At 60.1% G+C, this 26,438-nt stretch overlaps 1 protein-coding gene across 2 annotated transcripts in view; it reads left to right on the top strand.

Annotated features, from left to right (window-relative positions):
• Positions 1-1,030: 1,030 nt before the first annotated feature.
• The window catches only part of ARNT2 (aryl hydrocarbon receptor nuclear translocator 2), a 102,583-nt gene continuing 77,175 nt past the window's right edge, over positions 1,031-26,438 (top strand). The window contains exons 1-3 of one of the 2 annotated variants that reach the window (XM_047086501.1): positions 1,031-1,282; positions 8,404-8,617; positions 11,928-12,141. In XM_047086501.1, the coding sequence (XP_046942457.1) occupies positions 1,236-1,282; positions 8,404-8,617; positions 11,928-12,141 (475 nt within the window). In that variant the 5' untranslated portion in view covers positions 1,031-1,235. The remainder of the gene's footprint in view (positions 1,283-8,403; positions 8,618-11,927; positions 12,142-26,438) is intronic. The other variant, XM_047086500.1, reaches the window with a different exon arrangement.

Genomic DNA, 26,438 nt, shown 5'->3' with positions numbered 1-26,438 from the left:
TTACCCCGAAGCCAATACGATTTATCTCATGAGGGGCCTCTCTCGTGCGTGTGTGTGCGTGTGTGTGTGTGTGTGTGTGTGCGCGCGTGCCTGGGGATGGCCCTGCCTGTGCACCTGGCCTTTCCTGGTGGCCGGGGCGTCCTGTACCTTCCCCGAGTCACCGCTGCCCACCTGGGGCTGGAGGTGGGGGATCGTGTTCTCCACGAGGCCGGCCCACCTTCCACCCCTGGGCCCAGCGGCTCCAGCGGGGGCTTCTCGGCACCGGCGGCCGGGCGGCTGGCCGTCCTCTGCGTGGAGCCCACGGGACTGCACCTCACTGGCCCCTCAGTCCCACTGGGAACGGGGTGGGCAGTGCAGTGGCTCAGGCTTTCCCCAAGGAGCCCCCCTTGGCCCGAATGGCCAGGACATCCATACGATTTCTCATTTTGCTCCTGGCAGATTCTGGGCGCAGTTTATCCGAATTAACTGCCCCAGCATCTTGAGGAGCCGCGTTAATTGCTGTTGGAGGGGATTGGTGTTCTCAGGGGAGTTTGGGATATCAGTTAAACGAATGCCTATCAGGACTGTTTTATGTGTGTACGGAGAGGCCCAGGGAGGTGGGGTCCTGAGGATTCGGTGGGTTTCAACAGGCAGACAAGTTCTTTGAGCAGCTCAGTCCCCAGGTTTCTCCTCTGCATGCGTTTGTTTGGGTTTGGACCGTAGGGGATAGCGGCCTTCAACGCCCCTTTCACTCGGACTCCCTCCAGAGCGGCCACATTCTCAGGCAGCACGGCCTGTGCGGGTCCCTTTATCGTCCTTAAAGCTTCCTGTCTTAGGGCCCCTGGGGCGTTTGTGGCCTGCCGGTGATACGCCAGGGAACAGTGCAGGATGCAGTTGTCGTGGAACAAACCACGTGGCGGGGAGCAGGGGCCCCAGAGCTGCGGGGGGGCGGGGGTGACATCAGGCACCGTGGACCTTTGCAGGGCAGCGTTTGCAAGCCGCCGGCGGCCCGTGGGGGCCCCTTTGCACAAGTCCCCGACCACGTAACGAATGGCGCATATATGCACGCCCTTCCTTTTGCCCTTTCCTGTACCGAACCCGTTGGCTGACCGCATCCAAGCGTTTACCAAACAGCTGGGGCTTGGGAGGGTGGGGCATTTGTCCCCCTGCACGGAGCCCCCTCGGTGCCAGCAGCTCGGGTCACCAGTGATGTGTCCTGCGTGTAACGAGTCTCCTCGTGCTCTTGACTTTTCAGGATGGACTTTGACGACGAAGACGGAGAAGGACCCAGCAAATTTTCCAGGTGAGTTTGCTTTATGCCCCTCGGATTCCAAGAAGCCACAGCCGGCCGTCACCGTACCGGGACACCCAGGGAGGGAGTGGCTGTTGTCGCTGGGCAAGCCGTTGCCTGTAGTCGGGCCCCTTGCTTGTCCCTCATCCCGGGCCCGTGTTTGACCCAGTGACAGGCAGCTGGCGGTAGCCCTGCCCGCACGCCGGCCAGATCGCGGAGTCCGGTCACCGGGGCAGGATTGTTGGTCTCAAAAGTGCAGTTAGCTCTTTAAACGATTGCCGAGTGTTACGGGCTCCTTTTTAAATCTCTTCTTAGAAATATTTTTAAAGTCTATTTTTGAGAACGAGAAAGCACACACGTGTGGGGGAGGGGCAGAGAGAGAGGATCCCAAGCAGGGTCCACGCTGTCAGCACTGAGCCCGATGTGGGTCTTGATCTCACAACCCTGACATGATGACCTGGGCCGAAACCCAGAGTCGGACGCTTAACGGACTGAACCCAGCCACACAGGCCCCTGGACTCCTTTTTAAAAGACCTAGAGCTCAGGTTTAGAGAAAAGATTCGGCCTCTCCTAGCACGGACAAGAAGGGGAAAGGAAGGCAGCGGGTGGCCGGGACGCGGCACTGTGAGGTCCTGGGGGCCGTGTTCCTCACCGGGCACGTTGACAGCGTGGTTAACGGGGCTCAGGGGCCGTCCTGAGTGCAGACCGCCTCCCAGAAGGGCGGGGCCGCGGATGCAGGTGGTCAACTATCGCTTACAGGAAGGGTAAGGCAGGCGCAGCCCCTCAGCCCGTCCCTCTTTGTCTTTTCTTTTTCCTCTCTTTTTTTGCGTTGTTTTGTGTGCGTTACACTAGGCGGTTTGGCTTTGTGGAGAGAGAGGCACGGATCGCTCGATCCTCTTGGCGAAAGTGCCTGCCCCATCCCTGATTCTCGCTTGTGGAGGGACTTGAAATCTGGCCCCGGGTGACGGGTGCCTTCTTCTGGCGTCTGCACTCCACAGTTTACGTTGACGGCCTTGGTGATTTTTTTCTAGGTTTTTAGAAGGATGATGTCCGTGGGGAGCCCCAGGCCCACTGACCTCCCCCGTTTGCTGGCCCCCACAGCAGTTATTTTCGGTCACGGTTCTTTTCGCCCACGTCGTGGCTGTGAATTGAGCACATGTCACCCCAAATGGAGAGGAACACACGTCCCGTTACTATTCGGGGCCTCCTGGCGTCTGCATATAGTAAACATACCTCCTGGAGGCACTGTCCTCCCCAACCTGGTCCTCCCGTCCTCAATGTGGCTCCGGGGGAGACCACAGAGAGGAGACGGAGAATACTGTGCTCTCTAATGACCCTGGAGTTTTCTAATTGAAACAAGACGTGAGTTTGAGTCACAGAAGCATGTAGTGTTTTCCCTCGGTGTGGACAGAGCTCCAGCTTGGACGCCCACTTGTTTCTTGGGAACAGCTTTACATTTAGAAAAAAATTTTTTTAACGTTTATTTATTTTTGAGAGACAGAGAGAGACAGAGCACAACTGGGCGAGGGGCAGAGAGCGAGGGAGACGCAGAATCGGAAGCAGGCTCTGGGCTCTGAGCTGTCAGCACAGAGCCCGACGCGGGGCTCGAACCCACGAACTGGGAGATCATGACCTGAGCTGAAGTCGGACGCTTAACCGACTGAGCCCCCAGGCGCCCCTAGGGAACAGCTTTAATTGCAGGGAGTGCTTTGTTCCCGAAATGGGAGTAGCCCTTGGACGTAAGGGCACATGGCTCCTTTGTCCTGGTCCACGGGCGCCTTACCCAGCCTCCCTTCGTAAGGAGACAGCGACCCCCTCCCCCGCCCCCCGGGTTTCTCCGGTCAGAATCCCCCTTGAGACGACATTGCGCACCGTGTCGAGCTCAGGGGACCGTGATCCCCGGGGCCTCAGGACAGAGAGGAGGAGAGGTACCGAGTGACATTTGCCTGACATTGAGGATCTGAGTCAGGGATGAAATCACAGCGCAGGCTACAAAGAGCTCATTGTATGAAGGCCCATCTTTAAGAACAAACCTTAGATTCTGGGCAGCTATCTCATCAGCCCGCCCGTCCGCAAGTCAGTTTTTCCACGGCCAGAGTTCACAGCGAGGCCTCTGCAGGCCGTGTCCTTCCTTCCACACTTGAGAAACGAGGGGGAAAGACGGGACGTGTTTCAGCAGGAGTCGGGGCCGCACCACCGTGTCACAGGGTGGGGGGTGGTCCACGGACCGGGCAGCCGGCGGGTGCATCCCGGCCGCTCGGAGCTGGGCCAGCCGGCAGAGACCATCCCCAGCCCTCACGCAGCCGGCGGCCAGGGTGCCATGCGGAGCGGGCTGGGGAGGCCGCTTCGGGTGGCCCCTGGCGGCCGTGTGTGCGGCACGCCTGGGGTCTCTCGGCGTCCCGCCCCTCTGCTCACGGTCAGCCGGGAGAAGCCCCCCAGGGAGGCCCTGGAAGAGAGGGTGGCCAGGTGCCGCCCCGCACCCAGTGCAGATTTGTGACTCAGAATCCGGCTGGGGTGCTGAGCCACGGCTTCCGGCCCCTGATGTTTGCTCAGCCAGCTTTCCCAGGCTTTCTCCAGGGTGGTCCGAAAGTCAAACCCATCATCAGACCTCATGTCTCAGTTTCTTATTTGGGAACTATGGTCACTGTCACATAGGAGGTAAGTCATGGCCGTTTTCTTAGAGGGACAGCCAGCTGTTTGGGTAGGAGGATGCGGATTTGCCACGGATGCAGGGTCAGGGGTGAGGCAGGTGCACGAAGCGGGGGCAGGGGCCCGGCTCGGAGGGGGTGGGGTGAGGCCAGGGCCGGGACGGATGAGGACCAAGTCTCCATTCTCAGGACGGAGCCTCCTCGGTCTGCGGTCTGCGGTGTGGAGTGGGCTCTAAGGTTTTCCACGCCCTTCTCTGTTGGCATCCGTGGGAGCCAGCCCGGGTCACCCCAGACTTGTCTCGGGCACGCCGTGTCGCCTCTGCCGGCCCCCGGACAATGAGGGGGCCGGAGGCAGGGCAGGGTGGGCGTGCATTGGAAGAACGGTGCAGGTTCCACGGGCACCTGAGAGCTGATGCGGGCGGGGGGTGGGGGCTGTGTTCCAACGGTGGGGGTGCAGCCATGGGAGGGGCTGGCCGCGGCCTGCGGGAGGGGGAGGGGACAGGAGGTGGGCTACGTGCCACTGGGCCCCACACCGTGCCGTGTCTGCATGTGCAGCCGATGGGTGACCGTGACTAGGGCCTCGAGGGCGATAGAGACGGGCGGCCTGAGCGTCACAGGAGGCGCAATTTTTGCCAAAGAGGCAAGAGAAGCAGGGGTACAGAGTGACCTTGCTTCCGGGGCCGGGTCTGGGGAGGACAGCCTCTGTCGAGAGCACGGAGCCTGACCGCACAGCCGCCCCGCGAGTTCCCGTGTCAGTCAGGGACCCGGGGGAACCGATCACGCTCCAGAAAGCGTTTCTGCAAACATGAGTCTCCCCGGCAGCCGGGAGTGGGGCAGGCCCTCTTTCCGGGAGGCCACCGCGAGCCCCGTCCCCACCCCCCGCCTGTGTGGGTGGTCTTGGCCCACCTGGGAGGTGAGCACCTGTCCTGCCCCCGCCCCCAGCAGGGCCTGCAACCCCAAGCCTCCTCCCCACGCCTCTTCCTCCCCCACCCCTGCCGCTGCCCCGTGGTGCATTTTCTGGTGGGTCCGGGGTTCCTTTCCGCGTGCACCTGCGGCCGGGCTCGGCCACCAGCAGTGGGTGCTGGCTCGAATGTCGCTGCAGGGACACCTGACGCCCCAGAGCCGCCATCAACCGTCAGACCTAGACGCGGTGCTCTTCGCGTGATTTGCACGTGTGTGTGTGTGCACACACGTGTGCCCACGCATACTGGTTCATGAAAAGAAAGGAAGGGAAACGTGGCCAAGTCAAACAAACCCTTTTGACGTTCGATTTACAACTTCCCTCCCAACCTTTCATTCCTGCCCCTGCATGTTATCAACCTGGTTTTCTGCCGTATTCGGACTCACTCTGGACCCCGGCTCTAAACACCCCAGACCTTGCCGGCTTTCTCACACCTGTTCTGTGAACCCGGCCACAGTGCGTGGGGTGTCCTGTAAGCCTGGAATCAACCCCCTCTGGAGGCTTTACGAGGCTCTCTCCCCCTTCAACGAATGGGTCTAAGTGACCTTCCTGAGGCCCCACCCCGTCTCTGACGTGTCTTTTTCCTGGGACGCGTAGGGCACCCGGCTGCACTGGTCTCCAGCCACTGCTTGTAGCTGTAGGAGCCTCGCCAAGGAACCTCTAGCATTATCTAAAAGGAAAGCTATTCGTTAGAGGAAAGTTTCCACTGAGTCCGCCTTTTATCCTTCATCGCACCTGTTCTGATACTTTCCTCGTGATTTCTGTGCGGTATTTACGCTCAAGAGCACGTTCTTGGTTTGATAGGTGGTGATGATGCTTTAGTTCTCATCTTTCCCTGTGAATTTGCCACCTGTCTCGTTTATACGTATGACGACTAAAACCCCGTTGGTCCGGGGAAAAATCCGTGCGGCAGATGTGTCCTGCAGAGACCTTCCCCGGCGGAGAAAGCGGAGGGCGGTTGGTTCCCAGAACCCTTTGCCTGCGCATCCTTGGGAAGCCGGGCAGTGTGTTTCCAGGTGGGAGGACACTCCTCGCCCTCCTGACGCAGAGAGGGTGGCCAGGAAGGAGGAGGGGTTCCCCTCCACCCGCCGACCTGCCGCCTGGTGTGGGACACGTGCATTGGCCCCGGGAGCGCTCTTTACGGCAGGGAGAAGTCCAGCTCAGCCTTCCTGGCTCCAGAGCAAAGACCCAAGGTGGACGTTTCCAGACTTTCCCGACGCTCTACGCCTCGGCGTCCTTGGAGCTCACGACCCAGATAAGCGGGGCGGACCTCGGCAGGGCCACTGGGTGACCAGGGCGTTGAGTTGGGGGTTCTTGCAGGCTCAGCGGTTTGGGGTTAGGATCTGGGTTAAAACGCTTCGCAATGAGATCCGTTTTCCGGGGAGCAGGGTCTCTAACATCAGGCCCACGTGGGCCGGTCTTCCCTTCGTATGAGATGTTTGGTGCCCACCTGATTGACGTGGTTTTGATGTCCTTCTTACCTTGTTCGGCTGCCCCCCTCCTCCGTTTCCGTCCTGCAGAGATGAATTAACCGTGACTTGCGGTGACAGTGCCCGGAGAACAGCGGGACTTTGTGGGGAGCGGGGAGGAAATCATTTCTGGGGTCACATGTAGTCCCGAGCTGTGTCCCTTGGAAGCCGCCGGGCATTTCCTCCCCCATGACGCCTGTCAAGGCAGGGGCGTTCCAGCTCTGGATCCGGGACCGGTGAGCGCACTGGGGAGGCCTGGCTCAGTTCCTGCTAAGTCAGTACCTCTGAGCCGTGGGCCACTCTGCCACAGAGGGTGTGGGGAGCGTCCGATGTGGCTGTCGAGGCCTTGGCGAGCCGGAAGGCGCTATGTACACGAGGAGGCTGTGTGTCCTGCCAGGGACGGGGATGACCAGAGGCTGGGCCTGGCCCCTTCTTGGGAGGGTCGCCCTTCTCAGTCCCCACCTCTCTGTGCTTCATGGGGACCTTATCTTCAGCCTGGACGTGTGGCTGCCTTTCGCCTGGAAGAATCTGCCTTGTATGGCTCCGGGGGGCGGGGCACCCGCCCGCTTCCCAGGGAAGGAGCGTCCCTTCCCCTTCTGGAGAAGCCTCAGACGCCAGGGAGTGTTCCGGCTGGATGTGGCTCTGCGGATCCCCCAGAGGGCCTGGCCAGCCCCGGCCTCATTATGGGGCTGCACAGAGTGGCTTTTCTTAGGCTTCCTCGGCTCTCCAGACGTTCTGCCCTGCTGCCCAGGAAGGGCTGGCCGGGACAGGAAGGGTGTTCCCTGAACGCCCAGCAAGATACAGCCTCCCTTCCTGCTGTCAGGAGGAGGATGCGCGTCTGCCGTTAGGAGTGCCTTTGGGCAGGAGACGGGAGGGAAGCTCATCCAGGGTTCCCATCAGGAGTGCAGGCGTGGGTGGGGACAGGCTGCATCCTGCATCACAGCTGCTGTCCCTGAGCGGCCAGAGTTCCTGCCCGATGTCGTACCCCCTTTGGCAGCCCCAGACAGCATTCTCTGCACACCGTCTCCCCAATTGTCTGCTTTGACAAGGTGCAGGCTGGCCTGGGGGGTAGGGGGTGGGGCGAGGACACCACCCTGAGCAAGCTCACCCAGCCTTTCCCAGAGTCCCGGGGCCAGCACCCCCCCACCCCGCCTCCTGTGACAGGTGCACAGTGCCGGGCACAGGTTGGGGGGGGGGTCCTGGGGCCAGGTGTGTCCCATCCCGCCTCCTGTGACAGGTGCATGGTGCCGGCACAGGTGGAGAGGGTCCCGGGGCCAGTGCCCCCCATCCTGCCTCCCGTGACAGGTGCACGGTGCCGGGCCCAGGTTGGGGGGGTCCCGGGCCCAGGTCGGGGGTCCCGGGCCCAGGTGGGGGGTCCCGGGCCCAGGTGGCGCTGGGCTGTTACTCTACTTCACCCTAAAGGTAATAATCCCGAGGTGGGAGCGCCCAACCATCCCTTCTGCTGGGTTTTCTCTGCACGCATCATGGAGACCGATTCCAGCAACCCCTCACAGTTCTTTTTAACCAACGGGCCATTGGCTGTTTAATAAGCCAGGAGCGCACCTGTCCTATCCTGGGCCGTAGAAACCCTGCCGGGCCTACAGGAGAGGTCTGTCCACGGTCTCGTCCGTCTGTGGCCCTGGGGATGGCGAGGCCACACGGTGCTTCTCACTGTAGGGCCTCAGGAGACACACATCCACGTGGACCACAGCTCCGAGCAGCGGGCGGGCGGGCGTGCACCCACGTGCAGATTCAGGCGCGCGCACACGTTGGCTTTGCTTCCCGCGGCTGAGGGATCAGGTCTCCATCCTCTGTGCTTAGTGGAAACTAGCCGGGTGCGTGGGAACAATGACAAGGGCTCAGGACGCCCTTGGAGGTGAGACGGGGCCCTGCGGAAGCCTGTGCCCCACCCCCCGGAAGGCCGCAAGGGGTCTGCGTTTGAAGCGGCAGCCGTTCCGGGTCGGTGTTAGCGGACGCGCCGCTCGGTCCTGTTAGACGGCGACCGCTGGTCTGACGCTTGTCTTTCCCCCGCCCTGTTGTCGCGCTCTCGGGAAGAGAGAACCACAGCGAGATCGAGCGGCGGCGCAGGAACAAGATGACCCAGTACATCACGGAGCTGTCGGACATGGTGCCCACGTGCAGCGCGCTGGCCCGGAAGCCGGACAAGCTGACCATCCTCCGCATGGCCGTGTCGCACATGAAGTCCATGAGGGGCACAGGGAACAAGTCCACAGACGGCGCCTACAAGCCGTCGTTCCTGACGGAGCAGGTACCGTCCGTGGCCCGTCCGTGGGCCCGCACGTCCTCACGGAGTCACTTGGGGAGGGGACGAAGTCACCGTCACCGGGGTGACACCAGCTACGCGGGGAAAGGGGTTAAAGGTTGAGGGGTGGGTAGAACCAGGAAGTTGTACTCCTTTCTTCGCGGCGGTGTTTGTCCATCTCTGTGTCCTTTGCTTTTGCGTTTCCCGTAAACCTCAGTGAGGCATCTCTCCGAGAACACCCCGGGCTGAGTGTGCGGACGTGGGACCATGTCTGTGTAAGCCACGTGCCGCCGTGCCAGCGATTGGTGGCGATACCATCGCGGTGGCAGCCCGGGAGCGGTCGTGGTGATAATCGCGGCGTCATCACCGCCGGCTGCCAGCTCTCTGCCCGTTTTCGCGCTTCCTCCTCATTCTAGCCGGGGGAGGGGCCGCTAGTGTTGGTCCCTGCTGTGTAGACGAGGGCGTCGTGGCTCACAAAGGGTCCGGCCACCGCTCAGAGGCAGAGCCGGGGCCTGGCACAGGTTGGCCGGACCCCAAAGCCGTGCTTTCCATCCGTGACGAAGAGCTCGCACGCGGAGTGGTTGGCGGGATAGTGTTTTACCAAGTTTACAAACCCCTGCGTCAATGGGAAGGCCCGTGTCCCACTCTCAGCCCTGGCCTGTGTGCCCGTCAGAGGCAGGTCCTCAAACGCTGCAAGCTTCAGTTTGCTCGACTCTGGAATGAACGGAGGCTTTTTGCGTCCCTGACCCCGAACGCTTTTGCAGGACACATGGGCCGGTGGGTCTGGAAGGACTTGGTCCAGGGTGGTGGGCGTGGGACAGGCAAGGTGAGGTGGCCGTGGGAGAATGTGGGCGGGACTGAAGCAAGGGAGACTTTGAGGAGCCCAGCAGTGCGGGGCCACGGGGTGGGGGGGGGCCCAGAGTGCACCCGGAGAGCCGGGGACGGGGCGCTTGACAGGAAGAGGTCGTGGGCGTGGGGCCGCGGGGGCGGGAGCGAAAGGCGTGACTAGAGACAGACCGTCTGCTCTGGTGGGGCCGGGCTGTGTCAGGTCAGGGGAGCGAGGTTCCGAAAAAGGACGAGGAAGAGGGGCAGACGCGGGTGACTTCCGCTCTGTGGCCACAGGATCTCACCTGCCCTTTCCTGGCGTCCTGGCGCCTGACCTCGCACGTGTGAGGAGGCTGTGGCCTTGCCACGACCGTGACCCGGAGGACCCAGAGCCTGGCGGTAGGGGCCTGGCCGCCAGCCCCGTCTCCCCTCCGTAGGGTAGCTCCGCCCGCCAAGGCTCTGCTTCCCACGGGGCCTGGCCGGTAACGGGAGGGGGAACCCCTGGCAGGTGACGGGGCAGAAACGTGTTACGTGCCCACCAGCCGCCAGGGCAAGAACAACGCTTTCTCTACGGGTCCCTTTAACTCACGACAGTCTTGCCGGGTCCGCCTTTGAAGTTGATCCTCATCCTTAAGTGACTGAGGATGGGGAAGGTGAGGAGGGAGGCGGGTGCTCTGCTTCCACGAGTCCGGCCCATTCCGCGGTCGATGGTGACGATAGCTGCATCTATGGGGCGCCGGCTGTATGCCAAGCCCTTCCTGAGTGTCCACACGCAAGAGCTCGTTCAGCGTCACAAAATCCCACCGGAAAAACCCGTGTGGAGAGACGGAGGCTGAGGACGGTACCGTGCCCGGAGGCACACAGCTGCGTGGGTTGAGAGGCACGTCTTTCCCTCCAGAACCCGTGCTCGCCGGCCTTCCTGTTGGTTTAACTGGAGCTCGGAAGCCCGTGACCTTGATTAGGAATCACGTGCTCCTGGAAGACAAAACCGCGGAGGGGTAGACAGAGGGGCCGTGACCAGGGTGAGGCTCCGACCCCTAGACCTTCCCGCAGCCTTCAGCCTCCGCCCCGTCCGCCGGCGCATGGGATCCGCTGTTTCGCAGACATCCTGCTCACCTCTTACGGTCCTACCGGTCGTGAGCTCTTGCGGTCCTGAACGTGAAGGTGTCGTCCCATTCTCTGAGCTAAGGAAGCGGCGGGGAGGCACAGATCAGCTGAAGGACGAAGCAAGGGAAGTGGACAAAACAAACTTTTTCTTAGAAAATCCCGTGTAGTCCGCTTCCGCCCTAGGTTCCCAGGCCGAGGATGTTCAAGTTCTGACCCAGCCAAGAGCTCAGAGCTCCCCAGATTCTGCTCACCAGCAGACCCGCGTTTCTTTGGGTCCTCGGAGCACCCTGGGGCTGGGCCCCATGCGTCAGATTCCCACGTGTGCTGTGGGCGCTCAATCGGTGTTACAGTGGGGCGACATCCGAACCGAGGATTCCCAGCAGAAAGTGGCCCTTTGTGGCGGGAGCCTGCTGAGCGCATGGGGTGTTTGGAGGCGCACGTGTGGGCGCGGGGCATGAGGGAGAGTTAGCTCCTCAACCCCCAGAGGGGCAGAGCACGTTGCATCGGACTTGATGCGAAAATGACACGGGTAGGTAGGCTACGCTTGGGCCACCTTCAGGCAAAGAAGAGACATCCCAACAGAGTTGACCCTGCTCCGTTCACGCCCCTCTTGGGATGACGGCGGGGCTGCCCGCTGCCCGTTCACGGATTCCACGCAGCTTCCTTCCTGCCCGCGCTGACCGTCACGAGCCCCGTGAGTCAGCGCGACCCCAGGGCTGGCGCAGCTAACCTTTCGTCTCGCCATAAAGCGATGTGGGCGATGCTGTGTGCCCTGCCTCCCGATGCTGCCCGGAGCGTCTGTCGAGGAGTTCTGGAAGTTCGACGGGTGCCCGAATATGAGGAGATACTCCCGTATCCACTGCCGGCATTGCGCTCAGAGCGCAGGAAGGGGAGGAAGTGCACGCCAGCCATGCGGGAGCGGTGGCTGGGACACTGCCCTCCTCACTGTCCCCTTTCTCTTGCCCTCCCCTCCCTTCCAGCGGCAGCACGTTTTGTACTGAGCCCTGTGCCCCGGGCCCTTCTTGTGCCCCAGCAACAGGACTGCAGCTTGAATATGTAGGCGAGGCTATTCACACCTACGGCAGCCCAGCACATTCTGGTGATCACTCCTTGCTTTCCAGCCCCTGCCCTGGGCAAGGATTTCCTTCTCTCCCTAAGAGAGGGCTGGTTTAGGCAGGGCCAGAAGTCTTTGGAGTAGCTGTATCTCAGAGCTAGGACAAGCTCTGTGCATTTTTTAGCTTAGTTTTCAATAAGAAAAAAGCAATCAAAGTTTCTAAAACTGTGTATCCCAGTGAGGGAACAAAAGTCAAAGGTTGCTGATAGGACAACTTAATGAGGCTGCGTTTGTCAGTGTTCTGTCCTAACCTCGATCTTCTCTTCCCAGGAGCTGAAGCACCTCATCCTGGAAGCAGCCGATGGCTTTCTGTTTGTAGTGGCGGCAGAGACGGGACGGGTCATTTACGTGTCTGACTCCGTCACCCCTGTGCTGAACCAGCCCCAGTCAGAATGGTTTGGGAGCACCCTGTATGAGCAGGTGCACCCCGACGATGTGGAGAAGCTGAGAGAGCAGCTGTGCACCTCCGAAAACTCCATGACAGGTTAGTGCTGCCCCCTCCTGGAGGCTGTTTGAGCCTGGAGAAGGATGTCTTTCAGTAAACAGATCAGGAAGCTGGAGGTCAGAAAAAGCTGCCTAAAGGTGAAGCTGGAGGTCAGAAAAAGCTGCCTAAAGGTGAGGGGATCTATTTGACTTGGCTTGTGCGATGACTTCATTTACCTTGTAACATTTAAACAATTCGATTTTAATACATAAGGGTTTTTTTTCCCCTGTCTCTATATTTTACCTGCAATTAAGGGATGTTGTCACTAGGAGGCGATGTTGCTACCTTAGCCGGAACCACATGTTCTGTGATGAGGTTTACACCTCTCAGAGCTTAATTATGGTGATTCTGATCGTAGGCATTTATTACCTAGGCCTTACTTAGTTCCTTGCAATGAAGTTCCTTATTGTAACGTCTAAATAAAGTCAGTTCTGCTATAACACAACATGCGCATTCCTGGAAGTCACTGCGGTATGCAGACTCTGGAGATAAAAGCTGCAGCGGGAAGAGACGGGTTAGGAGCACAACACTCAAGAACGAATCACTGACAGATAAAAAACAGGAATAGGAATCTGGTAAAAATGGGAGCATAATTTTGCACATTAAACGGTTAAGAAATTCATAAACGTGAACGTGGCACCAGGCCCTGAGACTGACGTGAAATTTACTCGTACAGGTGGGTCCTGGAAGGGTCGCCACTTGCGTGCTTTTGTGCGAGGATAGTCACGTGATGTTAGAAGTCGAAAGGTGGTCGTGACGGCGGATACAGGTGGCTCGTGACGCGCGACAGCCTGGGGGACCCGGCAGGTTCTGAAGCGCGTGCGTGTGTGAGCCGCGTGCTTCCGTTCAGCTGGGTGCGCTTCTCTGTGTTCACGCAGCGTTCCTTGTGGACAGAAGCACGCATAAGCGCACACAGAGCTCACATCGTACTCGGATTGTTCCCCAGCAGCTCAGTCGCGTTGGAACAAATTTGCATTTTCAGAACAAGCCACTGGGCCGTCGTGTTTGTGTTGTGCTGGGTGGTAGACACGTCTGTGCCCTCAGTTCCCTGCTGCACCGAGAGCCGTGGGGTCTCCGTCTACGTGTGTGTCCTCAGCAGAAGCCTGGTGAATGCGGGGGGGCGGGGGGTGTGAACGCTTTGCCCGTTGTGTCCGTTTGCTAGGGCCGCCGTAAAAAATACCAGAGACTGGCGGCTGGCACAGCAGAAATTTATTTTCTCGTGCTCTTGCACTCCGGAACACTCCGGAACACTCCGGAAGTCCAAGACCCAGGCCTTGGTAGACTGTGCTTCTCCTGAAGCCTCTCTCACCGGCTTGTCCCTGGCACCTGCCCGCCGTGTCCTCACGTGGTCTGCTCTGTGCCCAGGCGCCCCCGATGTCTCTCTTCCTGTGAGAACATTGGTCAGATTAGGGCCCCACTCTCATGACTCTATTTAACATTATCTCCTTAAAGGCCCTGCCTCCACATATAGTCACATTCTGAGGTTCTGGGGGTTAGGGCTCCACCATACTCATTTTGGGGGGACACAGGCCGGCCCCTAACACTTAGATAAGACTGAGGCGGACGCGGTCAGAAGTAATAGAAGTACAGCTGTTTCTGGACGATACTGGTAATGGTCTCGGTGTTGGTGTCAGTGACATGTAAGGGGGGGGTGGGGAGTTATGGGGACGGGGCCTGTGCTGTGCTCGCCTCCGCGTGGCCTATAACGGTGACGCCTGGCCGGTCAGGGAGCTCCACGCACAGGCTGAGAAATGATGCTAAAACAGACTCTGCAGTCGCAGCCTCGAGCCAGATCAGAGAGCCCCACGTAGCACTTCCAAGGGAGACACTTTATAAAGTTCGGCATTCCAGAGGGACTCGAGAAGGACAGTAAATCAACCAGGAAGTGTTGACAGCTGGAGTCACCTTTTCCGGAAAGAGCCGTCTGTCTTTCCCTACTTTCCCTAGACTTCTGGGTCTGACCACAGGATGTGGCTTTTGGAAACCCAGTCAGGAGCCCCGCCTGGGGCAGATGGCAGAGGGGGTGATGGTCAGGGGGAGGTCAGGCTCTGGCCGTGGGTCTAGCTGACTCACCAGACCCGGGTGGACACGTAATAAACCTCGGGAGTGATTTGGGGCCTTTGGCCACTGGGCTGGGGTCTCAAGCCCTCCCGTCCCTTCATTTCCGGCGTGGCGAGCAAGGTCGTGGCCCCCCTGGCGGGGGTCAGCGTGGGAGGGTGAGGGGCAGGGGCCCGGGCAGGTCGCTGGGAGTGGCGAGGGGGGGTGGCGCTCAGCCTGGCCTCTGGGCCTCTCCGTTGCACAGTCCATGCCTCAGCCGTGGGACCCGCAGGGTGGGCTTGTACCACGTGGGGGGCGCTTGGGGGGGGCATTGAACGTGCGCCGTCACGGGACGGTGGGCCCGCCTTCCTCCCAGAGACCTCTGCGCTTACAGAAAAGTGGCTATGCAGCCAGCCCGGGTTCAAGTGACAGAAAACCAGCCCCGACTGGCTTGAGTGACACAGGGACTATCGCTGCTGGACGGCAAGGGCCTGCCGGCTTCAGGCGCAGACAGTGATCACACGCTGGAAACGGAACCACGCTCCTCCCTCGTCACTCGGGAGTCTGCACTTGCAAATCTGCCTCTTGGCAGAACTCAGTTGTAACCCCAAAATGCATTTGCAGGCAGACGCGGACGTACTCAGAGGGGAGAAAATCTGAGTCGCTGGGGCCTGCGTTTCTGGCTAAGGTCACACAGGATGGTCGCTGCCCTTGCCTCCAGCCCTTTGTGCTGCCCTGGGTGGTGTTGCTCTGTTTGGTTTTGCACGTTCGTGTTTTTGTCGGAGATCTTGCTGTCGAAGATGACCCCGGAGCGAAGGCTGATGTGCCGGCCGGGGTCCGCGAGGGCGGGCCGCCGTGTGCCTCACGGGGGAGACCCTCGTGTGTGGGTCAGCTTCTCGCGGGCGCGAGTCACGGGGCTGGTGGCCGGCAGTGCAGGGTTACCGAGTCGGCGATACCGAATGAGGGGTCTCGGAGCAGAAATGCACCTGAGACGCGGTTCCGAATCCCGGATGACGACGGTGCTGCGCGCGGAGGCTTTCCGGGAGCTGTTGTCTTGGAGCAGCGGTCCAGTACCCACTAGTTGGTGTTTGCAGTGACTTCGTAAAACGTAACTACGCTGGCTGGGCGTGGTTTTCTCCATCTCCTGGCTTCGCTTCTGTAGGTACGCCCATACGCGAGCAGCCGAGCGTGTTTAATGTGTATGTTTTCGTGAGTCTGGTCATCCGCACACACCCGGGGCTACCATTGCCACCGTTGGGGTACTAAGCACATCCGTCGCCTCCAGAAATTTCCTGTGCTCCTTTGTGGCTTTTTCCTTTTCCTTCTCTCTCTCTTCCTTTCTCTCCTTTTTGTGCTAAGAACACTGGATATGAGCTCTCCCTTCTTAACGGTTTCAAAGCGCCCACCCCTGGGGGCGACGGGGCGGCTCAGTCTTGAGCATCTGACTCTTGATTTCAGCTCAGGTCACGATCTCACAGTTGTGGGATCAAGCCCCGTGTGGGGCTCTGCGTTGACAGCGCGGAACCTGCTTGGGATTCCGTCTCTCCCCCTCTCTCTCTGCTCCTCCCCGCCCCCCTATGAAATGAACAAATAAAATAGGTGTTTTTAAAGCACGCTCTCTGTATTAGCTGCAGACACAGTGTTAGCCGGCTGACTCCAGAACTCATTCACCCCACGCAATTGAAATGTTGCGCCCGTTACGCCCCAGCTCCCCGTTTCAAGCCACTCTCGTGTTCTCTGCTTCTGAGTTGACTCCTGTAGATTTCTCACGGAAGGGGAGCCATGCAGCAGTTGTCCTGTGACGGGCTCACGTCACTTAGCATGCTGGCCTCTCAATTCATCCATCGTGCTGCAGAGGATAAGCTCCCCCCTCCCCCACCGCCTTTTTCAGGCCGAGTGATACTTCAGGGCGTGTGTACCACCTCTTCTGTGTCCGTCTCTCTGTCGCTGGGCTTTGGGCTTCCTTCTGTATCTTGGCTGCTGTGAATAACGCGGCAGCGAACGTGGTGTGCAGACGCCTCTTTGAGGTCCGGTTTTTGGTTCTTTGGGGTCTGCGCGGGACCCGGGAGGGGGGTTGCTCCTGCGCGGGGCGCATTCTCAGGCGGGCTCTCCTCACGTAACGGAGGTGTGTGTTAGCAGCCGCGGGCCCCGTGGACCGCTCGGCAGAACCAGCAGAATCCGCCTTCTCCGGGCGTCCCCGCAGAGAGCCCAGGACCTGCCCTGCCCACTTCGGGGGGGGCCAAGGAGTCTGGGCCCGGGGGGTGAAGCCGGCAAGTCAGGGAGGGGTGATTCCCCGTGGAAATGGGGCGCAGTCGCCACAGGGAGGGAGGTTTGCACCGGCCGGCTGGGAAAGCTGGCCTCCGTGGTGTTAGCGGTGGTCCTTTCGGGGAAGGGCGGGGGCACATCTTGATTGCCGGGGGAACGCTGGCATGTTTGCGTTCCGGGCTTGAGACGGAGGGGAAGCTCCTGGCAGAGGCGAGGATGGTGGCAGGGGTCAGATAAAAGTCGGCGGGCGTGGGGGGCGTGCTCCAGAGACACGTACCGAGGACATCTGAGTGACCTCAGCTGCAGCCCGCTGGGGGGAGGGGGGAGCTGAGGACAGGCCCGGGGCTTCCCAGGTGATCCCAGAGCCTCTGAGGGTGACTGAGGCTGCCCCACGGGCCGGGGTTCGGAGGGCAGGCAGCACAGTGAGGGAGCACAGAGGGAGCGCGTCCTTCTCTGCGTCCGTGGCCTTTCCCAACTTCCCCTCCACCCCGTCCGTGGCCGCGAAGCTCTGGCCGGCCTCGATCCCGGGAGCAGAAGCTGGAGTCGTCTCATCGGTGACCTCAGGCGCCGTGCCGCGTAGGAAGTGCCCAGCCGCCCCGCCTGGGACGCGGGTGTGGAAACGGGTAACCCGTGGCCCCGACAGAGCGAGGTTGGCGTGGCCCATCCCCTCCGTCTGACTCCTTCTTCCTTTGTCCGGAGAATCGGGCCAGCATTTTGGCTCAATACAGGGAAAAGTTGGCAGCGGTTGGGGCAGTGCGGTGGTGGAGACGGATGTGAGCCAAAGCAGAATTAATTCTCCCTCCCTGCCTCCACCCCTGCCCTCCCCACCCTCTCGCCCCTCCCTCCCCTCCCTCCCCCCCCTTTCTTTGTCCGTAAGCTCCTGCATTCAGCAGGTACCTGTGTGCGTGGGGTTCCCAGCTGCTGGCGAATGAATGGACCCCGTTTCCTAGCTGTTGTGATAATCTGGGGAGAGCGCGGGCCGGGTCGGTCCCTGAGGGCTGTGGCCAGAAAGCCCCTTGTGCACGAGCGCCACGAGTCACAATCAGCTGCGATTAAGCCCCCACCCCCACCCCCACCCCACGTCTCCCGGGAGCCCCGCTGCGGTCCAGAGATGCTTTCGGCCTTGGCTCACAGGATTTGGCCGGCGCTGGTCTGGGCCCAGAGAGCAGCTCGGGAGAGCGGGCCTCCGGGGACCCCTGTTGGGTCATCGACCTCTCCTCGGGTTTGTGTGACATTCAAGATGGTATGGGCCTGTCAGGGAGAGGAGGCATCTGCGGCGCGCTCGGCGCATCGTGCTTTCACGGCGAAAAAGTAACGTTGCGGTGAGCTCTCTTACATTTTTATAGCACCTTTTCTTTTCTTTTTGTTTTTAACCCACTTAGTGGTTCTCAACCCGGGCCGAGAACTCATCACCTGGGGACATGTGACAGGCATGCCTGCCTGGGATTTGGGGGTGATGGGGGGTTTGGTATGGACCCCGGATCACAGGTGAGGAGAGAGACGCTTGGAGTCACGGAGAGGTTCTGGGGGCCACACGGCCGGGGCCAAACAGGTGCTGCAAAGCGGAGCTCGTCTGTGAGGGCGGAGCCTTCGTGCCTTTGGGGACATCTGGGTACAAAGAAGCCTCAGAAGGCTGGCCTCGTGTGGCCGGTCCAGACAAAGTGCTCAACACAGGGCTTTGGGGCCCCTGCGCCAGGGGCAGGCGGGCAGGAGTCAGTGGGGGCCCCTGCCCCAGGGGGCAGGCGGGCAGCGGTCAGTGGGGCCCCAGACACAGGGGCCTCCGGGGTCCTGCGTGGTCACGTGTAGGCTCTCACGGTGTGGCCTCTGGTCCCGCTGCTTGAGCGTCACCTGTGAACTTGTCGGGGAGGCAACTCCGCCGGAACCCAGACCTCCTGAGGCGGGAGCATGGAGGGCCCGGGAACGTGCATTCCCGGTGGTGCTGCTCGCAGTTTGACAAGGCCTGGCTTGGTGCCCGCATCCGGGGACGCGACACCATGTCCCCTGGGTTGGGTCCACCTCTGTTTGACCTCGTCCGGTCGTCTCATCTCTGACTTTAACCTAAGGTGGGGACTGTCACGTTAGCTGTGACCCTCAAGGCAGACATTGATTTGTGTTGGATGGTAAACCCCGGTGAGATCGGTACCTGTGCTCTGTGGGTTTGCACCACCTGCAGCCCCTGGGAACCTCCTAGAAATTAGAAATGCAGATTCACAGGCCCCATCATCCGGTCGGGGGGGGGGCAGGGGCTGACTCAGCACCTGCATTTTCATTTTTAATGTATATGCATATTCACGTCTGAGAAGCTGTGCGTCAAAAAACATCAGCAGGGTGTGGCTGGGGGCCTCCTGCGGCTGCGGCCATGGCCAGGGGGTCTCGGGCAGGGCCGGGCCTTGGGGCAGAGCCGGGAGAACAGTGTCTGGGGTTTGTGTCCCCCCCACCCCCCCCCCCGGGGCCTGGGGACGCAGCAGCAGGGGGGGACATCACTCTGCAAGTCTGCCCTCCACACGGACAGCGGGGTCAGCAGGGGCTGCCGTATATTCAGCCGGCCGGCATCCTCCACCGCGGCTCAGGGACACAGCGAGGAACCGAGGGCGTGCCCACACTGGCGCCCCGGACGACCCGGGCCGGAGCAGAAAGCACCCCACCTCCGCGTGATACACAGACACGTGTCACGGACCGTGGCTGGGACAGTGGCCGGCGGCTGTCAGCACTGAGGCCCAGCCCCTCCAAGATAGCCGGGCCTTCTCAGGGACACTTTGTGAAGAGGGTGAGGGCAAAACCGCGTGGCCGCGGCCGTGCAGTCCTCCTGTGCAGGACCGTCAGGTCACGGCCCCACAGGGGCTCTGTGAGCTGTGGAGCCCTTCTCCCCGCCGCTGTATCAGTTCTGGAAAAGGACGGCCTCTTCCCATGTGTCCATCATGAAGGTAACTTCATTAAAACCACACTTGCAAATACGTGGCTTATTTTCTTTGCGATACCCAGGCTTCGCCCTCGGACTGGTGCCAGAACCCGAGATCCAAAACACGGCTCGGCAGCCTGTTTCTTGCCTTATGAGGGGAACAGATAAACATGGCAAAGAAAAAAAAAACTCCCGATTTTGTCTGAGTCAGCGATTAACAGTGTTACTGGGTTTCTGTGTTTGAAATAGAAATAAAGTGTTTTAGTGGCGAGAGGAGCATGTTTATTTGACTTAGGCCCCAGCGATGTAGTCCACACGCCGGCCCCGGAGGAAGCATCTGCGGGCAGGTGCTCCGTGAGCCCACGAGAGAGTGCAGCTGAGAACCACGGGCTGGTTACTTCTCGTCCTTCTCAGCGACGTTCCCGCTGGAAACCGCAGCCCCCTCGGATCCGTTATCCCAGATGCACTTTGGTGCTGGCTCAGTTCTTTCCTCCCAAGGTTAAATATTGGTACGACCCGCCTCGGTCCCCTTCCCTCCGTACCTAGCGTGCTAAAGCCGCTTGTGTTTTCTCTATTTTATGTGGAAAGATGTTTCATGAATCTGGACAGGTTTCCAACTCAGGCGGCTGGGTTCGTTATCGCTCTGGTGTCCCGGCAGATAAGGGAGTCAAGTGCAAGGTCTGTGTACCCATCACGGACCCCGGCTGGAGGGCCGCGTCCCTGCCCGTGTGCGTGCTCTCCTGGGTGGCTATGGGTGAGGCTGGTGTGGGCTTGGGCTGTAGGGGAGGCAGCTGGGGGGCAGTGGAAGGAAGGATCCCCTGGTGCCAGTCACGGTTCACGGCCCTTTACTTTGGGTGGCGGACTTTACCGCCCCAGGTCTCCGTCTCCTCGTCCATGAACGCGCCACACCGTGAGACGCTGTGCTGACTGTGGAGGGTGTACTGAGAAACAACACTGATGTGGTCTGGCTCTCGGGGAGTCTGCGGGCTAGGGGTGGAGAGAGACATCAGCGACATAATCACATGGAACGGCCATCGCGCATCACGATGAGTGTTGAGCAGGAAAAGTCGGTGGGGCGTTGAGAACCTGTCGATGTCACCTGTCACCAGGCCTGTCTGTGGGTTGGGCAGGGCTCTCGGGAGCACGTGAGGCCCGGGAAGGTCTGGGGAGGAGATGGTGGGGGGGGGAGGGGGTGGGTGCCCGTCCCCAGGGCGGGAGACGCCAGACCCCTACAGGCGTTTGCCCAGAGGAGTCCCGTGATCCAAGTGCAGAGCGGGGAGCGTGTCGTGGGGAGGGGGGGGCAGACCAGCCGGGGGACGAGCTGGCGAGGGTGCCGACGGGGCGCAGGGGAGACCGCGGGGCGGGGTTGGGTGCTGTCCGTCTCTGCCACCAGCACGCACCAGGCCGCCGAAAACCTCAGGGATGTCCTCTCTCATGGCTCCGGAGCTGGGAGGTCCGAAATCAGGATGTCAGCACGGCTGTTCCTTCCGTGGGCTCCGTGGGAGAGACTGTTCCGCGCCTCCTTCCCGGCTTCTGCTGGCGGCCAGCGGTCCTGAGCCCTCCCGGCTGTAGGCGTCCCTCCCGTCTCTGCCCCGGTCACACACAGCGTTCTCCCCGTGTCTCTGTCCAGAGTTTCCTTCTCCCGTCCGCTCCCATCCCTCACCCAGTTCGGCCTCATCTCACCTGTCTCCGCGCGAGGCCACGCCCACCGGTTCCAGGCAGACCCGCGTCGGCGCAGCGATGGTGGGGACGTGGGCTCTCCGGGAGCACAACCAGCAGGGCGTGTTGTCCACTCGCTCTCGTTCTTTCTCCACCCAGATAACGTTAAGAGAGCTGATTATCGGGGGACCTTGGTGACCCTTTCTCGCTGCCCCGTGTTGTCACTGCCCCATCTCTTCGGCCGGAAGGGAGTTTGGCTGGGGACAGCAGGAGGCACCTCGTCGGTGGCCCCAGCTTGCCGTGTTGAATCGGGCCACAGAACCCACGCCTTCCACGGACGCGTTTGTGTTAACTGCCGGGTCCCCGTGGGCCCATCGGTCCCTCTTCACCGACCGACGTGGCTCGGGTGTGGGAGGCGCTCTGCGTGCCCACGCTCGGGTTTGTTGTGTGTGCCGCGAGCCGCCAGGAGCCAGGAGCGGTCCTCCAGCCCCTCCCCGCCCTTGCACCTGCTCATCCAGGTGTGAGCGTCCTGGAGGCGAACCACGCCATGTCACTCTCCTGCCCCCGCTTCCCCACCTCCCCCCCCCCAGCTGCACCTGCTGGCACTGTCTTCCTCCCTGGACCGGGGGGGGGGGGGGAGGCCCGCCCGAGGGGGCACAGAGAGCACACTCTCTCCCTGCTTCTCCGCGTCTCTCAGATCTGCCGGGGCCTGGAGCGGTCACCCGCCCGGCCCCGTGGTGCTGTGCGATCTCTCAGCAGTGCCCCTCCCCTGGGATCTCCTCGCTCCAGCCCCTCGCCCGCCTTCCGACTCAACTCACTGCCTGGTGCCTGGGTCCTGCCTCGGGCCAGACCTGCCACTTGGCAAGGTCTTCATGGACAGAAGCGTGGCCGGGACCAAGGCCCTCTTCTCCAGAGACCAGTAGAAGGTCACCATGGCCGGAGGAGGGGGTCGGGGGGTGAGCCAGAGGGAGGCAGTGGTGCAGGGACGCCCGAGGCGGGGAGGTGGGGGCAAGCAGTGGACAGCTGATGGGTGAGGGGCAGTTAGGCCTCCAGCCCGGGACGGGTTCTGCCGTGACAAGGACCCGGCCCGCTCAGGCCCGGCTCTGCCAGTCTTCAGGGTACAGAGTAGTTTCCGGAAGCAGCACTTACTAGTGGATGCAGGCCGGCCGGTGCCGGGCCCTGTGCCCAGGTTTCCCGAGGCGTCCTTTGTGGCGTGGCACCCTGTCCCCATCACCGGGCCCAGACTCCTTTTTCTTCCTGTCCTTGCCTCCCACGCCCCAGGCCCTACCTGGTGTGGTCCAGAGTAACAGCTCCAGAGTAACCGCTTGTTTGGGAATGGGGCCTAAAACCAAAGCATGCTGGGCTTTGCCAGGCTGAATACTGGTGGCACCGAATGACGGGCTTTTGCATCGGTCCCAGAGCCCACATCCGTGGGAGAAGTGACAGGTGTGCACGGCCCTCTTCACGAAGGGGTTGCAGGGAGGCAGGAAGGCAGCCAGGGACACAAGGGAGGCAGCCATGGCTGGGAGCCCTGTGTCCCCTGCGCCCCGCACGTGGGCGAGTCGAGATAAAGCGGCGACGAGGTTAGGTTCTCTCGAGCGGGCCCATCTTCGTATCTCCCAGCCCCTTACAAATGCGTGTGCGTGGCGCTTGGGAACCCTCGATGTTGCTCTAAATCCACGGGGAGACGTCACCACCTCAGTGGAGCGTCGCCGCGTTCCTTTGTGATGCTACGAACCTCAAGGTCTGTTCTGTGCGTTTCCATTTCTGTAGCCTGGCTTTTCCTGAAATGGAACATCCAAGTAGTGCTTGCAGAACAGCAGCTTTGTTAGTAACTTTTGAAAATCCCCAGCCCCTAAAACAGCGGTCCTCAATGTCCGTGCACATCTGAATTTTACTGGCTCTTTTCAGGCTTCCGAGGCTGGCACTGCAACCCGTTTCTCTGCCTTTGACCCTGTCGTGGTAAAGGCCAGGCGTCCGGACTCGCCCAGTATGTCCCTCACCAAAACAACAAACAAACAAAAAAACACCCATAAAAATGAAAGAATACAGCCCGGATCTGTTTTTTAGCAGGAGAAACATGTCAGCAGGATCAAAATAAAGAAGAAACAAAATGTTAACAATGTCATCTGTCAGCAACATAATTGACAGTAAACAGCAGGAGCCCTGAAGTCCTCTTTGCAAGCCTGGAATTCTTAACCAAGTATCTCTGGTCCTAGCTCTGAGGCTCAACCAGTAAATAGACAAAGACTTGATTTCTCCATCTATAATGGGAAACCGGAACAAAAATAACCTATGAGTCGTATTGTTTTTAGGCAGATAGAATTCTTTCGAGTTACTTTAGGACAAGTGACGAGACCAACGGAATCATTGCTTCCTCCTGTTAGGATGCAGGTTTTAGTAAGAGCCTCACGTGGCGGCCGTATTTTGTAATGCTTTGGTTAAAAATAACTCGATTGCAAACACTCCAGCAGGATCAAGAAAATTAAAATAGTTTCCTTTAGCTTCACTAAAAAAAGAGACACGTTTCCTTCTGAGATGTCATGACTCACACCAAACGGTTAAATAAAAATGCACGCACAGCAGTGATCTTTCCTGTTTATTGCTCTCCCAGTAGAAGCTAATTGAGACGAACATCTGCGTTCACTTTTCCTTTTATTTTTGTAGATTCTTTTCTTATGCACCAGCGCAGAGCCTCGCCTGCCAGCCGTTTACTCAGGCAGTGATCCGACGACGGATGGGTTTCAGTTTTCCCCTTTCTGGTGATGACACAAATTAGTCTCAAATGAGCTATTTACAATGTCATTCTTTAACCTTGAATCAAGTGCACGTATTCTGAGGGCCCAGAATCAGAAGAGCTCCGTGCCGTGGGGACCTCAGCCCTCATACAGGCCAGCTCTGGCTCCTTCTGGAACGCACCCTGCCCGGGAGCCCCTGGCCGTGTCAGGAGACAGCCCGGCCGCGGTGGAATGTACGTGCTTATGCTCAGTTCGAAGCCCCCTTGGTCGCCCTGCCTCTGTCCTCAGCAGCCCGGCTGACACTATGGGACGGGGCCGGGAAAGTGCACGTGCCTCACAGTTTGTCCCCGTGCACACTCACCTGTGCCCGGGGTGGGGGAGCTAAGAGTGCGGGTCTGGGAGCCATAGTCCGCCATGGGTTTGGGTCCCGGGTTTACCCCAGACCATTTAGGCAGTCGTGAACAAGGTACGGGTTCTCCCTGGGTGCCCGGGTCCCCACCGGCACGAGGACGGTGTGAGTGGCACCCAAGACCGTGCCCTGTGAGCTCGGTTGGTGCTTTCCTCGTGCAGGCAGCCTCTGTCTCGGGCCGAGTGCCTGGACAGCAAGCCTGGATGGGGATCTGCGCACACGCTCGGAGAGAGACACCCCTGGGGGGGCCCTAACGGGGGAGCAGTGCAGGTGACAGGAGGGGCCAGGCCAAGACGCGGCTCAGGAAGGTCTCGCCTCAGCCTGATGGCCCAGGGGGCTCGGGAGGAAAGGACGCGCTGGAGGCAAGAGGGCGGGCTGTCGCCTGGAGGGGCGGGTGAGACTCCCAGGCATCCTCAAGCCGTGTGGCTTTATGAGAAGGTGCCCGAGGGAGCCGTCAGCTGAGGCGCCATCAGCAGCTGGGGCGGGGCCGTGCCCGTCGGGTGGGTCCGAGCGCCGGGGGGATGCGACTGGGGGTCAGCAGTGGCCCTGGTGGCCCTGGAAGGACGGAAGGCAGCCCGTGGTGACCCCCAGGCTGGCCCCTGGGAGCAGCTGAGGCTCCGGGGCTGAGACAGGACCCCCCACGGGCCCTCTTCTCCGGGACTGCCGGCTCCCAGGGCTTGGCCAGCGGGTCTTTGCGGACGAGGGGAAGCGCTTGACGGAGGCGGGTGGCGCGTCGTGAGGCCATCCCCTCGTTGCTCGTGCAGCACGCGTGACTGCGCCCGATACGGGAGGCACGTGGGTGGGCAAAGCGGACGCGGTCCCCGTCCGTGGTGGAGCTGGGGGAGGGGTGTGGCTGGGGGAGATGGCCTCTACCGTGATGACAGTGTGGCATTTCCTTTCTAGTTCTTGTAGTGAATTGCATTGTTGAGTTTTTCAAAGCGAAGCAGGTCTTTGGTTCCTGAGATGAACCGCACTTGGGGCAGGACGTGGTCGGATTTGACTTGCTAACGTTCTGTGTCAGGGTTCTTCTGCGGTGCTGGTGACGGGCGTGGGCCTGTGGTTTCCTTTGCTGTTGTGAATCCAGCGTCTTCTCGTTGGCGTTGACTCCCGCGAGAAACTCCGTGCCGTTCTCAACTCTGCCCTAGGTACAAAATACCTCTTTTTATCCGGCTGGCTTTAAGGTTTTTCTCTTTGTAACTGGTGTTGAACATGGGATTATGGCTCGCCTTAGTATGGCTTCCTTGTGTTTATTGTACTTGGTGTTCATTTAGTGACTTTCATCTTTGGGCTTACGGTTTTCATCATATTTATAAGAAGTACCAGCTTTTCATTCCGCACATGTTTTTTCCCTGTTCCCGTCTTTCCCTCCTGTTTCTGGGACACCAATTACACATATATTAGACGGCGAGACTTCTCCCACGGTTCACGGATGCTCTTTTCATTTCCTTAAATCCTTTTGATCTCTGTATATTTCATTTTGAATATTTTTTTCTGTGTGTTCAAGTTCACTAATCTCTTTTTCTGAAACATCTCATCTGCCTTTCATCCCATCTTGTGTGTTTTCCATTGGAGACAGCGGTTTTCAGGTCCAGAATTTCAGTTCTCAGCTCTTCCTTCTTTCTAACCTTCCCGCGGGCACTTTCTTTGGCCTCAGGTGGTTTCCTCACACGCACCAGCCGATCGGTAGCCTGGTACTGGCTCCGGGGGACCCCTGCAGAACTCTGGGGTCCCCTGTGTGCACCTCCCACCCTGGTTCTCTGTCCTAGTCTCCCAGGTGCACATCCTCCACTAGCTGGCTCAGTCTGGGCCCTGTCCCCTGAGCTGCGGCCTGGGGGTGCTCTCCAGGCGGTCCCTGGGGGACCCGTGGCCTCGCCTCGCCTGTTTACTGTTGTTCTATGTGTTTTGTCGGTTGTTTGATGGGTTCAGAGGGAAGGTGAACCTGGGCCCCCTTGCTCTGTCTGGCCTGGGAGCAGAAGTCCCTGTAGTGTGTCCCCTGTCCCCCGTGTCCCCCGCTGTGGGCTCTGTTCTGTGGCTCCAGGACTAGTTCTCGGAGGTTCTTCTAGTTTCCTGGTTGAGCTGCTCTCATTTGGGCTTTGATCCTGAAATCACGTTTTTCACCCAAAAGCAATCTTTCCCGGACTCAGGTCACTGCCTTTCTGTTTATGAAGGATCTTGTGCGTACCACTGAGATCGGGTGTTTCGGTGTGGCCCGCGTCCCTGGGATGCGTTTCGTGGGGTGGGGGTGGGGGGGGTACTTGGTGTGACTTTGCAGTCACATCCTTCTTGCCGT

The sequence above is a fragment of the Lynx rufus genome, unplaced genomic scaffold (assembly GCF_022079265.1).
Source record: "Lynx rufus isolate CCGP_SWC_20201006 ecotype Redwood Valley unplaced genomic scaffold, mLynRuf1.p SCAF_21, whole genome shotgun sequence".
Lineage (NCBI taxonomy): Eukaryota > Metazoa > Chordata > Mammalia > Carnivora > Felidae > Lynx > Lynx rufus.
The sequence above is the reverse complement of the archived record's forward strand: the minus strand, read 5'-3'. Positions and strand labels throughout refer to the sequence as shown.